This window comes from Vombatus ursinus, unplaced genomic scaffold (assembly GCF_900497805.2).
Source record: "Vombatus ursinus unplaced genomic scaffold, bare-nosed wombat genome assembly UNPS02014159.1, whole genome shotgun sequence".
Taxonomy (NCBI): Eukaryota; Metazoa; Chordata; class Mammalia; order Diprotodontia; family Vombatidae; genus Vombatus; species Vombatus ursinus.
This window is the reverse complement of record NW_020953937.1, coordinates 980,720-995,326: the sequence shown is the minus strand read 5'-3', so window position 1 is coordinate 995,326 and position 14,607 is coordinate 980,720. Positions and strand designations below refer to the sequence as shown.

At 48.8% G+C, this 14,607-nt stretch overlaps 1 protein-coding gene across 1 annotated transcript in view; it reads left to right on the top strand.

Moving 5' to 3' along the window:
• LOC114040908 (zinc finger protein 569-like) overlaps positions 1-6,734 on the top strand; it is a 33,192-nt gene extending 26,458 nt beyond the window's left edge. The window contains exon 4 of the mRNA XM_027859132.1: positions 26-6,734. Within this exon, the coding sequence (XP_027714933.1) occupies positions 26-2,829 (2,804 nt within the window). The 3' untranslated portion in view covers positions 2,830-6,734. The remainder of the gene's footprint in view (positions 1-25) is intronic.
• The last annotated feature ends 7,873 nt before the right edge of the window (positions 6,735-14,607 follow it).

Sequence of the window (14,607 nt, the reverse complement as noted above, 5' to 3'; positions counted from 1 at the left end):
ATTGATAATTCTGTGTTTCTTTCAGATTCCCTTAATCAGGAGATTAAATGTGAAACCTTGGACTCCATTCCACAGCATATCATTTGTATGGAAACATCTGATGAGAAACTCACCAAAGATGGTTTCTGGGATTCTAAGATGGGAGAAGATTGGGAATATGACATCATGTTAGAGAGGCAGAAAGCCAACCAAGAGAATCAATATAGTCAACTAGAAACTGTTAATGTGAAAAATTTTGATGAGATGAATATCCATGGAAGTAATTCATTTGGGAGAGATTTCGATCTGGGGTCAATCTTTGTCCCACAACAGAGAGTTCCTTCAGGAGAAAATCTTTTTAAATATGATCCACTTGGAAACAGCTTTGATCAATTTTCAGACCTAATTTTATATAATGGAATGTCCTTAGAGAATAAACATTGTAAGTACAATAAGTGGAAAAAGCCCTTTGATTACCACCCAGATCTTTTTCCATTCCACCCTGTAACTCCTGGAAACAAACCCTATGAATATAATGAGTATGGGAAAACCTTCAGCCCAGGGACATCCCTTATTTATCATCAGATAATGAATACTGGGGAAGAACCCTTTCAATATAATGGGGAAGGCTTTAGTCAGAGAAGCTTTTTTAATGAACATAAAAGAATTCATGCTGGAGAGAAGCTCTTTCACTGTAATGAATGTGGGAAGTCCTTCAATCACAAAGGGAACTTTACTAAACATCAGAGAATTCATACGGGAGAGAAACCCTTTCAGTGTAATGAATGTGGGAAAGCCTTCAGCCGAAGAGGAAACCTTACTGTACATCAAAAAATTCATTCTGGGGAGAAACCCTTCCAGTGTAATGAATGTGGGAAAGCCTTCATCCGGAGGGGCAGCCTTATTGAACATCAGAGGATTCATGCTGGAGATAAACCTTTCCATTGTCGTCAGTGTGGAAAGACCTTCAGCCAAAGGGGAAGCCTTACTGAACATCAGAGGAGTCATACTGGAGAAAAACCTTTTAAATGCAATGAATGTGAGAAAAGTTTCTGCCAAAGGACATCCCTTTTTTATCATCAGAGGGTTCATACTGGTGAGAAACCCTTTTCATGTAAAGAATGTGGGAAAGTCTTCAGCCGCAGTGGAAGCCTCTCAAAACATCAGAGGATTCATACTGGTGAGAAACCCTTTGAATGTAATGAATGTGGGAAATCCTTTAGCCAGAGGGGAAACCTTGCTAAACATCAGAGAATTCATGGTGGAGGGAAGCCTTTTGAATGCAACGAATGTGGAAAAAACTTTACCAACACCTCATGTCTTGCTATACATCAGAGAACTCATACTGAAGAAAAGCCTTTTAAATGCAATGACTGTGGCAAAGCCTTTAGTTGGAGGGTACGCCTTATTGTGCATCAGAGAATTCATACTGGAGAAAAACCCTTTGGCTGTAATGAATGTGGGAAAGTCTTCAGTCAGAGGGGCCACCTTAATGCACATAAAAGAATTCATACTGGAGAGAAACCCTTTGTGTGTAATGAATGTGGGAGAGCTTTCAGCCAAAGGATATGCCTAACTGAACATCGAAGAATTCATGCTGGAGAGAAGCCCCTTGAATGTACTGAATGTGGGAAAAACTTCAGCCACAGAACATCCCTTTTTTATCATCAGAGAATTCACACTGGAGAGAAACCCTTTGAGTGCAATGAGTGTGGGAGAACTTTCAGCCAGAGTGGGAACCTTACTGAACATCAGAGAATTCATGCAGGAGAGAAACTCTTTGAGTGTAATGAATGTGGAAAAGCCTTCAGCAACAATTCACGCCTTGCTTTACATCAGAGAAGCCACAATGGGGAGAAATTTTTTCAGTGTAATCAATGTGGGAAAGTTTTTGGTCAGAGGGCACATCTTAATGCACATAGAAGGATTCATACTGGAGAGAAACCCTTTGAGTGCAGTGAATGTGGAAAAGCCTTTAGCTGGAGGGTAAGCCTTACTGTGCATCAGAAAATTCATACTGGAGAGAAACCTTTTGAGTGTAGTGAATGTGGGAAGGTTTTTAGCCAGAGAGGACACCTTAACACACATAAGAGAATTCATACTGGAGAGAAACCCTTTGAATGTAATGAGTGTGGGAAAGCCTTCAGCCAGAGGGGACACCTTACTGAACACCAGAGGATTCATGCTGGAGAGAAACCTCTTGAATGTAATCAGTGTGGGAAAAACTTCAGCCATAGGACATCCCTTTTTTATCATCAGAGAATTCATACAGGCGAGAAACTTTTTGGATGTAATGAATGTGGGAAGGTCTTCAGCCAGAGTGGAAGCCTTACAAAACATCAAAGAATTCACACCGGAGAGAAACCCTTTAAATGTAATGAATGCGGGAAATCCTTCAGCCAGAGAGGAAACCTTACAAAACACCAGAGAATTCATGCTGGAGAGAAACCCTTTGAATGCAGTGAATGTGGGAGAGCCTTCAGCCAGAAGGTTCACCTCACTGAACATCAGAGAACTCATGCTGGCGAGAAACCCTTCGAATGTAATGAATGTGGGAAAAACTTCAGCCATAGGTCATCTCTTTTTCATCATCAGAGACTTCATACTGGTGAGAAACCCTTTGGATGTAATGAATGTGGGAAACTCTTCAGCCGTTACGGAAGTCTTAGGAAACATCAGAAGATCCACATTGGAGAAAAACCCTTTGGGTGTGATGAATACGGGAAACCATTCAGCCAGATCAGACCCCTAAATGAACAAGAGATAATCCATGCTGGTGAGAAACTAATAGATGCAATGAATGCAGGAACCCCTGCGGCATTAGGTGATTCCTTAGGAAGCATCAGATAAGTGATATTTCATCAGTGTAGGTACTGCCTGTGCTAGAGCAGACAACTCCTGTGTGACTTAGAAGTTCTTTTACAGTTGCTTTAGCTGGACAAGTTTACCCTGCAGCCATTCTGGCTAGGAGCCTCTTCAAACTTCCTTTGTCACCTCTCCACCTTGGTGTATGACTTGGCAGCTTTCATTCCTTTGATTACCCAGGGATGCCTCTGCGCCACAATGAAGAGTATGACTTGATTGGAGTAATGATAATTGACTGTTTGTATCCTTTGACCATTTATCTCTTGGAGGATCACTCAGTCTTGTGAATTTGTCAATACCCTATAGATTCTAGATGTCAGACATATCAAAGATATCTAAATATAAAAGGGCACATTACAAAAATAACTGGAAGGAAGTACTACTCACAGATAGGGTTGGGGAGAATTCATAACCAGATCAGAGGTAGAGAAGATTACAAAAGACAAAACTGGTCATAAATTAAAATATTTTTATAATAACAAAGTCACTGCGACTGGAATAAGGTAAGAAGCTTTTGGTTTAGGAAAGAGTATTTGCATCAAACATCCCCGACGTTCAAAACATGAGGGATTAACAAAAATATGTCAACAGTTGTCAGAAATCCATTCCCTAGAGGATAGGTGGTCAAAGGAGTTTCAAAATACAAACTCAACAACTTCACAAAAAAGAGTTCTGGTTCATTAACAATGAGAAATACATGTTAAAACGTTAATGAGGGATCACATCTCTCAAGTTGGTGAAGATGGTAAAAGAAATAGTCTATGTTTGGATAAGTCTGGAAAGATGGGCACCCTCATACACTGTTGGTTACGTTACAGTTTGGGTCAAGTGCTCTGGAAAGCAGTTTGGAATCATGCGAGGAGAGTTACAGAGCTGTTTACCCCCTTTGGTCCAGCTATTCCACCACTGATTTTATACCCCCAAGGATGCCATTGAAAAAAGGCCCAATATGCACCCTAATTCATCACAGCAGTATTATAAATCTACATTTTATCAATGCCTTTTGTATTTACATCACATTTTCCACACATCCCTAAAGTGAACCCTGTCTTTTGATAAAAACTGATATAGAAATAGTGATGCTAAGACTGTATCTGACTAACTGTAAATATTCTGTCCTGAAGTTATGTTTTATCATTTGAACTCTGGGACCTTAATCCTTTAAATATTTTGAATTTAAAATATTTTATTGATTTCTTTTTTTCTTTTACATCATAGTTTTTTGCCACGCACCCACTACTTCCGGATCCAACCGTCTCTTATAACAAAACAGTTAATAGAAAAATGATAGACACCATGTGTGACAATGTAAACATCATTTTATACTAGTATTCCCCCATCCCTCTGCCCCGAGGGGAGGGGATTCTGTTTCGTTATATCCCACGAGCTTCACTGGTTTTCTGTTACTCATTTTGACTTGCCTTTAGTTGTCGTGTGTGTGGTTCTTTTGACTCTGCTCACCTCACTCGGCCTCGTGTCTATCACTTCTTGCTGCTCAGGAATAATCCATTACGTTCACTTTCCACAGTTTGTTGCACCTCCTCCTATCAAGAGGCACGCACTTGGTTTCAAGTGTTTTGCTGCCATAAGAAGTGCTGCCGTGGATATATTTTTATAAATTGGACCTTTGTTTCTGTCTTTGACTTCTCGGCCTAGGTACCCAGTAGTGTGATACCTGGGTTAAAGGTATAGACAGTTTAGACACTTAGATGATTTCAAATTGAAAGTCACAATGTTTAGACAACTTCAAAGTTCACCAGAAATGCCTCAAGGTGCCTGTCTTCCCAGTCTCTCTACAGTGGTGCCCATCTTTTACTATCTTTACCATTTGCATAATGTAAGGTGAAACTGAAGAGTTGTTTTAACTTGAATTTCTCGTCCTTTTAGTGATTTAGAATATATTTTCATGTCATCAATTGAAGTTTGCAGGTGACCACTCATCAAGTACCAAAAAAACTAGAAATACCCATAAATTGGGAGGGTGAGCAAATTGTGGCACACGAATGTATTCAAACCAGTACTCAATGTGGAGAGGAACTGTCAGGCCTTGTATACGGAACCAGAAGGCCAGCACGTGGAGTGACAGAGACGACAGAGTCCGGTGCAATAACAGCGACCAGTATTGGTCCCTAAGACTCAGAGAAAACATGGTTTCCTTCCCCCATTCAGAAAAGCCGAACAATGAATGAAGAGTCAGATGGACTGTTCTTCGCAATCACTATGTTCAGTGTTTTTGCTAAACTGAGGGAAAGTGCACGGGGTGGGGGTGGGAAGGGGTGTTCGCTGGGAGGGAGTAGCTTATAGGGAAGCGATTATGTCCAAAAATATCCACAGAAAATTCCATCATCGTTCTTTAAAAGAGAATGACCTTAGGCCGTCTTGGTACATCCCACATCCCAGACTTCTTGGGTGTTAATGGCAGGGATGGAATAATGTGGGGAAAGTTGCATAGACTAGCCATTTGTTGACTCTTGGAGATTCAAGATGGCAGAATTTCTCACCATTCCCAGGGTTGCTGGGTGATTGGAGAGATTACCCTGCATCTTGTCCTTCTGTTAGCTGCCCTCAGGTGGCAGCAGAGTTGTGTAAGTCAGTGCAGCTGGTGTGCTGATGCACCATCTGAATTAAATAGTGCCTCACCTATGGATTCCTGTAAACCACTGACGTGTATATATGTATGTATTATGGGGGGTGGGGGTGTATATAAGTTATGTACATGCATGCATGTATAGATGTGTGTGTTGGGAGAGACTCCCAAGGTCTGCTTGTCCTCTGTTCCTTGCCCACCAAGGAATCCCCACTATAACCTAAAGAAGCCTTTGTAGGAAGCCCTCCAGTGAGGGCAGAGCCCAGTGGAAGTGTGGGCGCTAGCTGCAGATGATCTCTGAAGCACGCCCGAAGTGCAGAGCCCGACCCTGCCACCCATATCTGTGTGGCGCAGGCATGTCGCTTTACCTCAGAAGGGCTTGGACGTGCCGTCCAGCCCGACGCCTGTGATGGATCACTCGAGGTAGCGCTTTCCATTGGGGGGTAGCTCTAATTATTAGTGGGTTTTTACTTCTGTCCAACCTAAGTTTACCTCTTGGCAACATCTTTGCTCCTGTTTCTGCCCTTTGGGCCCTTGAGAAGATTTGTACTTCCTTGTCCACGTGACAGCCTTTCAGATACTTGAAGACAGTTATCACGCCCAAGTCTTCTCCAGCTAACGATGCCCGTTCCCTCAGCCAGTCCTCATTGCATGACTAGAGGCACTTTGACATTATTCTCTGCCCTCCTAAGGACACTCTCCAGCTTATAACGGTTCTTCCTCAGCTGTGGCCTCAGAACTGAACGCAGTGCTCCAGCTGTGGTCTGACCACGGGAGCCTGCAGTGGGCCCTCCTCACTTTTGGAAGCCATACCTCTCTTAGGGCAGGCAGCCTGAAATCCCGCTTGGTTTCATGGCTGCTGAATCACATTTGACTCATATTGAGCTTGTAGTCCACTAGAACCACCAGGTCTTCTTCAGACAAAATATTGTCTGTCTAATCATGCCTTCCCCCGTTGTGTATTTGTGGAGTTTTCTTGAGCCCAAGAGTAAGATTTTACATTTATTCCTATTCAATTTCATATTATTAGGGTCAGCCTTACTTTATGTAATTCTAAGGTTAGTGATCGTCCCAAAAAATTCCAGATGCACAAAAAAACCCTATTTAGTAAAACTACTGAAACATTCAATGTATCTGTGTATGTATTGTGTCTGTGTGTGTATATACATATATATAAGCTAATAACAGCCAACATTTCTATAGTGTCATATGCATAACTAGTTATGTGGGACTTCACCTTTTTCTTTTGTTTTCCATTTTTCTAAACTTGGTAGTAATCCACAAAAAAAAAGCATTCAAATATACAAGCAAAAATAAAAGATATATGAAACTGTAATACTGAATTTGTTGAATTAAAAAAAAATAAAACCAATAACACCAAGTCTGCTTTGTTCACATCCCCTTCGGAACTCTTCCCTCATGGATATCTGTATGAGTCTTGTTGCCGTTGCTGTTGGATAGCAGAACAGAAGATCTGAAGTCAGGAGATGCCCGTTCCATCCCCGAATTGGGTCTAGCTAAGTCCCATCCTTACGGGACTATCATTAAGACAGCTGTTCCCCTTCGAGCACCGACAAAAATTGAGTTACTGTTACTAGTCACTGGATCTTTTTTTCTAGAGTTGTGGTGAGGAACAGGGCTGTAGGGGTTCTGCTTTCCATCTGACATCAGTTTATATGCATCACAGAGCTTCCAAGTTAGAAAGGACACATCCACACCTGCACAGGAGGAGAGGGTGGTCGGTAGCTTTGTGCTGTCACAGAGAGATCAGCAAGGATGGACGCTGGGAAAACTTGGGGTTTTGCTTTGCAGGAAAAGATGGCCTTCTGCGTCGTGTTGAACGTGACCGATCTCAGGAGAGGTGTTAGTTGGTTTGCCTTTCAATCTCTCACTCGGTGATGGGCCTGGAGTGACCCAGTAGCCTCCTAGGAATACCCCATGCCTTCATGGTAAATCGGAGCTCAGCCTGAAGTGCTGCAGCAGCCTCTGGGTTAGCCTCCCTTTTCACTGACCTAGCCATCAATCTGGATGGCTGGTTTACTGGATCCGGTACCTCCTGGTTGGTCTCCCTTTCACACAATCACCCAGCCAGCCTGGCCTGCCACAGGAGCCTACAAGATGGTCTCACTTTCAAGCCCTCAACGGGCAATCACAATGGAGTGCCATGGATAGCCTCACAATTGGCCTTTCCATTCCCCAAGCTGTCACCGTGGACTGCCCACAGCAGCCTTAGGGCTGGTCTCCCTTTAGCACATTAACGCAGCCATCGTCAGCCTGGAATCCCTACAGTAGCCTCCTGGCGGGGAGGTGTCTTCCCTTCAAACACTCCCCAGGCAACTAGCCTGTCTAGCTCATCGTACCCCCGTGGTTGTTCTCCCTGTCGATCGCGGGGCCATCACCGTGGAGTGCCTACAGCAGCCTTGGGGCTGGTCTCCTTGCCTCCAGCCCCGTCCCCGGCCCTGATCCAGTCTGCCTGGGGCTCCACTAACAACGACTCTCTTAATGTGCAGATCTTATTACATCACCGCCGTCACCCCAGCAGTTCCTTCGACCTGGTCTGGTTCTCCTCCCCCCCCCCCCCCCCCCCCCCCCCCCCTTGTTTCCCCCCCCCGGGCCCCCTCCCCCCCAGGCCCCGGGGCTTTGCAGGGCTGGCCACAACAGGGCACTTACAGACACTCTTGGGCAGGTCTGCGTGCTCGAGCTAAGTCCCTTGGGCCGACACCTCCAACGAATGTTTCTGCAGCGGGGGTCGTGTGAGGCCGCCAGATCATCTTCAGCCTCTTCCCGACTGTACTCACCATCCCTGGGGCTGGGAAACAGGCAGGGAGCAGGCTGTGTCCTCCAGGTGGCCTCAGGCCACCCGTCCACCTTGTGGGGACATGGGGAGATGTCCTGGCAGGAAGCGCTGTGATGGATCAATGGGGGTGATCAATGGATCAATGGAGACAAAGCCCCTCGGGGGCGTCTCCACCCCTCTAGATAGCGCCACACCAGCTAGTACCCAGGGCGGGGCTGCAGGGTCTTTGCCTGGGGCCAGAGTTTGGGGTCTCTACCGCCCCCCCTGCCCTCAGGGAGCTCACAGTCTAACGGGGAGACTCTGCCCAGGTGCATCATACCCACAAGTACTCCAATGTCACCCCTACAGCTGGGAGGTGAGAACCGGGGGACAGAGAAGCGCAGCCCTCCCCTAGGGCGCGGGCGGGACACCCCTCTCTGTTGTACCTGTCCTCGGTTGGGGGGTGCCCTCCACTCAGTGATGGCCACGCTCACTCCTGGTCAGACGCTTCCCATCCCAGTGACTCTCCTACAGATCACCATCTTCACTCCCATCACCATCTGATTCCTCATCCCCACCTCCCTCAACCCTCCTACCCCACTCTTGAATCCTAACTCCACCCAGCCCTTCCTCTATGCCCTCTGGAATGCGTCTTCCATAGGCAACAAACCTTCCTTCATGTTGTCTATTCATCTCTCACTCCTTCAGGCTACTAGCTCTGACTGGCGTCTGGCTCCCCCCCCCCCCCCCCCCCCCGTGACCAGCCTCCCTGGCTGCCCCTTTACTCACTCTCGGGGGCGGGGGGGGGGGACTGCAGGGAGATGGAACCCTCCTTGCTCATCGTTCTTCCCCTTCCTTCATCACAGAGTGACCTCACTGCCTTGTTCATTTGAGTCATGAAGTGTTCATTCCATGCACATCTACCACCCAGTCAAAATCCTGGTAGCAGTCGTCTGCTGCCCTTTTTTTCGGAATGAGATCAATCCTGGGCTCGCCATCTTTCCTCCTCAGTTCCTGCCTTCGGATGTACTAAGGCGCTTAAGTATACATATTGACTCTTCCTCAATACTCCCAATTCCTCAACCTCCTCACCTCTCATTACCTATTTCTCCACCTGACTGAACCACACACAAAGATGGGCATACCTTTGATCTTGCCATCAGCCACAGATGTGCCACCTCTATGGTCTAGAATTCTGAATCTGTAGGCTTTTTGCCTCTCCCTCTGACTCCCCTTTCATAGCTACTCTTCATCCTCATCATGACCTCCAAGCCCTTGACCCCTCAGTTCTCTTCTAGGACCTCCCCCCTGCACCAGCCACTCCTCCCCATCTTGACCACCTGGTGAGCCCATCCCATTACACACTGTCGTCCTCTCTTCAATCTGTCTTTCCTTTGCCATATCCCCAATTGTGCCCAGACAAGCCTCAGCTTTGGATCACCCCCACTATGACTATGGCAATAGCTGCTGGGGGTGGGGAAGGGGAGGGGGCAGGTCTGTCTGACTCTGGTCTCTCCCCCCTCCAGTTCATTCTCCATTCAGTCACCAAAATGGTTTTCCTAAAGTGAGGGTGACTCCCCTACTCGATAGACGCCCTATGCTCTACTAGGCATGTAAAGCCCCGCATAATGCAGCCCCCTCTCACTTCTCCAGTCTTCTCACACCCCCTTCCTCACCAAGAACGAAGACCAAAGAACAGCAGCAACAATACAAGCTAATTAAGTCTGTCTGGTTAATTGAGATGGGGGAGCAGGCCTCAGTTTCTGCTGGGCCTCAGCCTTGGATCATGCCCACCATCTCCTGCCTTTACACCTACTCCCATTCCACTGAAGGAAGCTGGAGAAAGTCACTAGGTGATTCACTGGGTCCGCTTCCAGTTTGTGTGATATCATCTCCACCGGGCCCTCCCTGCTCCCTCCCTCATCAGCTCCCTCTCCCAAACCTCCTCAAGCCTCCTCAAGCCTCCTCAAACCTCCCATGGCTTCCCCCCCACCCCAGCCCAGACCCTGCCTCCTAAGTCGAGCCATTCACCAGGAGCTCCCTCCCCTCCCATCCCCCGGTGCCTTCTGCCCCTCTCCTCCCATGATGAGGCGGGGCTGACCCCTCCACCTGCTCGGTGGCCCCCTTCCATCCCGTCTCCTCCAGCAGATCGCCCCCTCTGTCATCCCTGCTCTTTCATTTTTCTTGTTTGTTTTAAAATATTTTATTTTTTCCAATTACATGTAAAAACAATGCTTAACAATCATGTTTTTAAATGCTGAGTTCCAAATTCACTGCCTGCTTCCCTTCCCCCTCGTTGAGAAGGCAAGCAGTTTGGCATAGTTTATGCTTGTGCAGCCAGGAGAAGCATCTCCATGTCAACGCGTTGTGTCATTCACCCATCTTCGGTTTCAGCCTCTCTCCTGGCACAAACATGCCCACGTCTCCTCTGATCTCGGAACTCACTTGATCCGGCCCGGCCAGCATCTCTCCTACCTTCAGTGGCTACGCTCCCCGAGAAGCCCACCTGCAATGGCCCCCTCTGTCTCTTCATCTCTGTCTATCTCTTTCTCTCTCTGTCTCTCTCTGTTTCTGTCTTTTTCTGTCTCTCTGTCTCTGTCGGTCTCTCTCTGTTTCTGTCTCTGTCTTTTTCTGTCTCTCTGTCTGTCTCTGTCTCTTTCTATGTCTCTCTGTGTCTCTCTTCCTCCCTCTCCCTCTCTCTGTCTCTCTCTGTTTCTTTTTCTGTCTCTTTTTCTGTCTCTGTCTCTGTCGGTCTCTCTCTGTCTCTTTGTCTCTCTCCCTCTCTGTCTCTGTTTCTGTCTTTCTGTCTTTTTCTGTCTCTCTGTCTCTGTCTGTCTCTGTGGGTCTCTCTCTGTTTCTGTCTCTGTCTTTTTCTGTCTCTCTATCTGTCTGTCTGTCTCTGTCTCTCTCTGTCTCTCTGTGTCTCTCTCTCTTCCTCCTTCTCCCTTTGCCTCTCTCTGTCTCTCTCTTTTTCTGTCTCTCTGTCTCTGTGGGTCTCTCTTTGTTTCTGTCTCTGTCTCTTTCTGTCTCTCTGTCTCTGTGTGTGTGTGTGTCTCCCTCCCTCTGCCTCTCTCTCTCTCTCTCTCTCTCTCTCTCTCTCTCTCTCTCTCTCTCTCTCTCTTTCCTGCTTCTGCTCCTACCCCTCTGACCACTCCTTCTCTCCTTGGCTGGATCTTCATCCCAATCCTGTCTGATAACTCCGAGCGCACCACGGGATATCTGCCTGCCTCAAGTCTCTCTCCACCCCACCCCACCCCGTCCATTCTCCATTCCGGGGCCACAGTGATTTTCCCACTCCGCCGGGGCCGCTTGCTGCATGCCAAAGGATTTCTAGCAGCCCAAGCAGAATGTAGAAGAATGTATTGTTTGTTTGGGTGGCAAGCGGCCCAGGCCGCAGGTTCTGGGGCTCCCTGTCGCCTCCCAAATGCAGGGACTGGAACGGGGCAGGCCGGCCTACCCGGGATGCTGGGCAAGCTCTCCTTGCCCAACTCGGTTCCATCAGGGTCACTGAAGCAGAGCCAGGCTCCCTGCTGTGGAGCCCAGGGTGGGGGGACTGGGGACCGTCAAGGAGGCCCATCTGGAGATCTCCAAAGTCAGGCGTTTGGAAGAAGGGGCAGCTGGGGCTGGAGACGCAGCGTTCCAGGCAGCTGAAGCCCCAAGCTTCAGAGCCCAAAGCTCTGGGCTTCCACCAGAGACGCGGGGGAAGGGGGAGGCTGTCAGCGCTCGGGGCCTGGTGAGCAAGGCGCCCCTTTGTTCCTAGGCGTCCACATGGCTTTGAATTTCTCTTCAAATTTTAATGATGTCTGGGAGATAGAGTGTTGCCCTGAGTCAGGAAGACCAGGGTTCAGATTCCACCTCAGACACCGACCGGCTGTGGGTGAACCCCTGGGTAAACCATTAGATCAGTCTCCTCGTCTGTAAAATGGGGGTCGTCGTAACAGCGCCTTCGTTACATGAGAAAGCACATGTGCGAGTGGATGCAGAGGATCCCCAGGTGGGGAGGCTGGTAGGGTCCCCGAGGCCATCGCCTTCCCTTCTTGGGGGGCGCAGTAGAAGGGTCTGCCAGCCCCAGCAGTGGGCTCTCGTGGGGGAGGAGGAGGCAGGACCCAGGGCCCCTTCCTGGCAGGCTGCCCCCGACTCTTGTCACTCCCTTGCCACCAAACGCTGGCCACACAAAAGGCCAGCGCGAACAGCACATCGTGCGCAAACCCCAAGTCGAAATGAGGGTCTTCCGGAGAATGCAGCAGACTGAATGGCCTCTTCAGCTGGAAGGCAGATGCGATCTCAGCTCTGGCCAGGGGACCCCCAGCGGCCTCGAGACTCGACGCCCACACGCTTGGCCCTGGATCTGAGGGCTCTGAGGAGCTGCGCAGACGCAGACGCAGACGCCCTGGCCGCAGTTCTCTCCCCACCACGTGCCCGCCCCGCCCCTCCCCCCCAGCCCCAGTGCAGGATCATCCTCGTCGTGCTCCACTGGGAAATGGGGCGAGGAGAGCGTGTGCCTCACGGTTTGTGAGGATCGGAGGAGATCGTTTTGGTAAAGCGCTTGGCACCGTGCCTGGCCCACAGGAAGCACTGACAAATGCCAAGGGTCTGTGCAAGCCGAAGTCAGTGCCTCGGTCAGGCACGCTCAGTCAGCCAACAAGCGTTTAGCTGCCTACTGTGTGCCAGGCATTCCCTGGGCCAGTCAGAAGCCGCGTCTCCCTCCTGGTCCCCAGCCTCGCCCTTCCCCGCCGTGCCCCGGGTGCAGCTTGATGAGAATGGCAGCTTGGCCAAGCTGAGCTGTCCGGGCACAGCCGTTGGGCTCGAAGGCTCCCCCCACCCGGCGGGATGTGTCCTTCTGGCTCCACTTCACACCATGTGAAGGGCTCCGGAGAGCCTGGCCGGCCTGGCTGGCCCTGCAGACAGAGCCTGGGCCTTCTGCAGCCAGCGTGGCCAGACCCAGGCTGAGCGGCGGGGCCAAGACTGACTTATAATTGGCCTGGGGATTGGGCTGAGACATTCTAGGGTCAACGCTGGACCCTGCCCCCGAAGGGGCTCAGCTGAGGAGCAGCCTTAGGGTTAGGGTCAGTGCTAGCCGTAAGAATAGGACCAATCTTTGGTTTCCTTTTATTAATTGGCATCATCTGCAGGGAGGTCAGAGCAGTTCTCCTGGCTAGGAGGGTACTGAGCTGGCTTATTTAGTTAGACCTGTCCCCTGGGATGTGAGCACTCACCTAAGGCCTCAAACATTCTTCAGATAAGAAGCCGGAGGAAGGATCCCAGTTGTCAGAGATCCCTCGGTTATCTCGGTGACTGTAAACCTCCCCTCTCAACCAGCCCTTTGTGACCCCTCCGAACGTAGTTTAATCTGCAACCTGACTTAGTTCACCTACAGAGGCATTTAACTAGGTTTGTTTCCTTAGAATATGTTTGAGAGAATGATTCTGTTCAGCTAAACTTGTCCCACTTTTGTGGCATCGAAGAAACGTGGAATTACAGATCTCTCTTCTACCTTCTCTGGCCTAAGAGGAATGTGCCAGATATGCAGCGTGTAAAAGAGCTGGTCCTTAGCAGAGGCTGTCTATACTTTTCTCCTCTCTTATCTCATTCTCCCTTCTCTGCCCAGTGTCATCTGGCTTCTTTCTGCTGAGGCTTTTTCTCCATCCCCATCCTTGACCTCTCTGTAGTATTGTACGTGGTCAGGACACTCTCCCTGCCACCTGCTCTTAACGCTGCTCTGTCCGGGTTCTTGTGATTCCTCTCTGACCAGCTCTTCTCAGTCATCTCTGCAAGACCAGGACGGTGCAGATTTGGAGCTGACACTTTCCATGCCAATTTGTCCACCTCATGGTGCTGCCTGCTGGGGGACCAAGTGGCACAAATCTGATGCAGCCTCCAGGGGCCTTCGGAGGCTGGAGCTCAGCACATCTTCATATGACATGGATCCAAGGGCCTCCCCTGTCCTGGACACTCTCCAGCTTCTCACTGTAACGTTTGGTGCCCAGAACTGACCATCAATTCCAGATGGTCTGACAGGCCAGAGGGCAGGGGGATGATCTCTTCTTCCTGGAAACTCTGCCTTCTTGAAAACAACCTAATATCTCACTGGCGTTTGGAGCATGCTAACTCCTGTGGAGTGTGCAGTCCACTCAAACCCGTGTGTAAACTCTGAAGGACTTATGACGAAAAATGCTGCCCACCCCCAGAGGAAGAACTGATGGCTGCTGTATACAGATTGAAGCAGACTTTCTAAGCTTTCTTTATTTTTCTTGAGTTTTTTTTTTTTGTCTATGTTTTCCTTCACAACATGACTAATACGGAAATGTTCTGCATGACTGTACATGTATAACCTATATCAAATTGCTGTCCTCTCAATGACAGGGGTGAGGAAGGAGGAAGAGAGAGAAAGTTTAAAAAG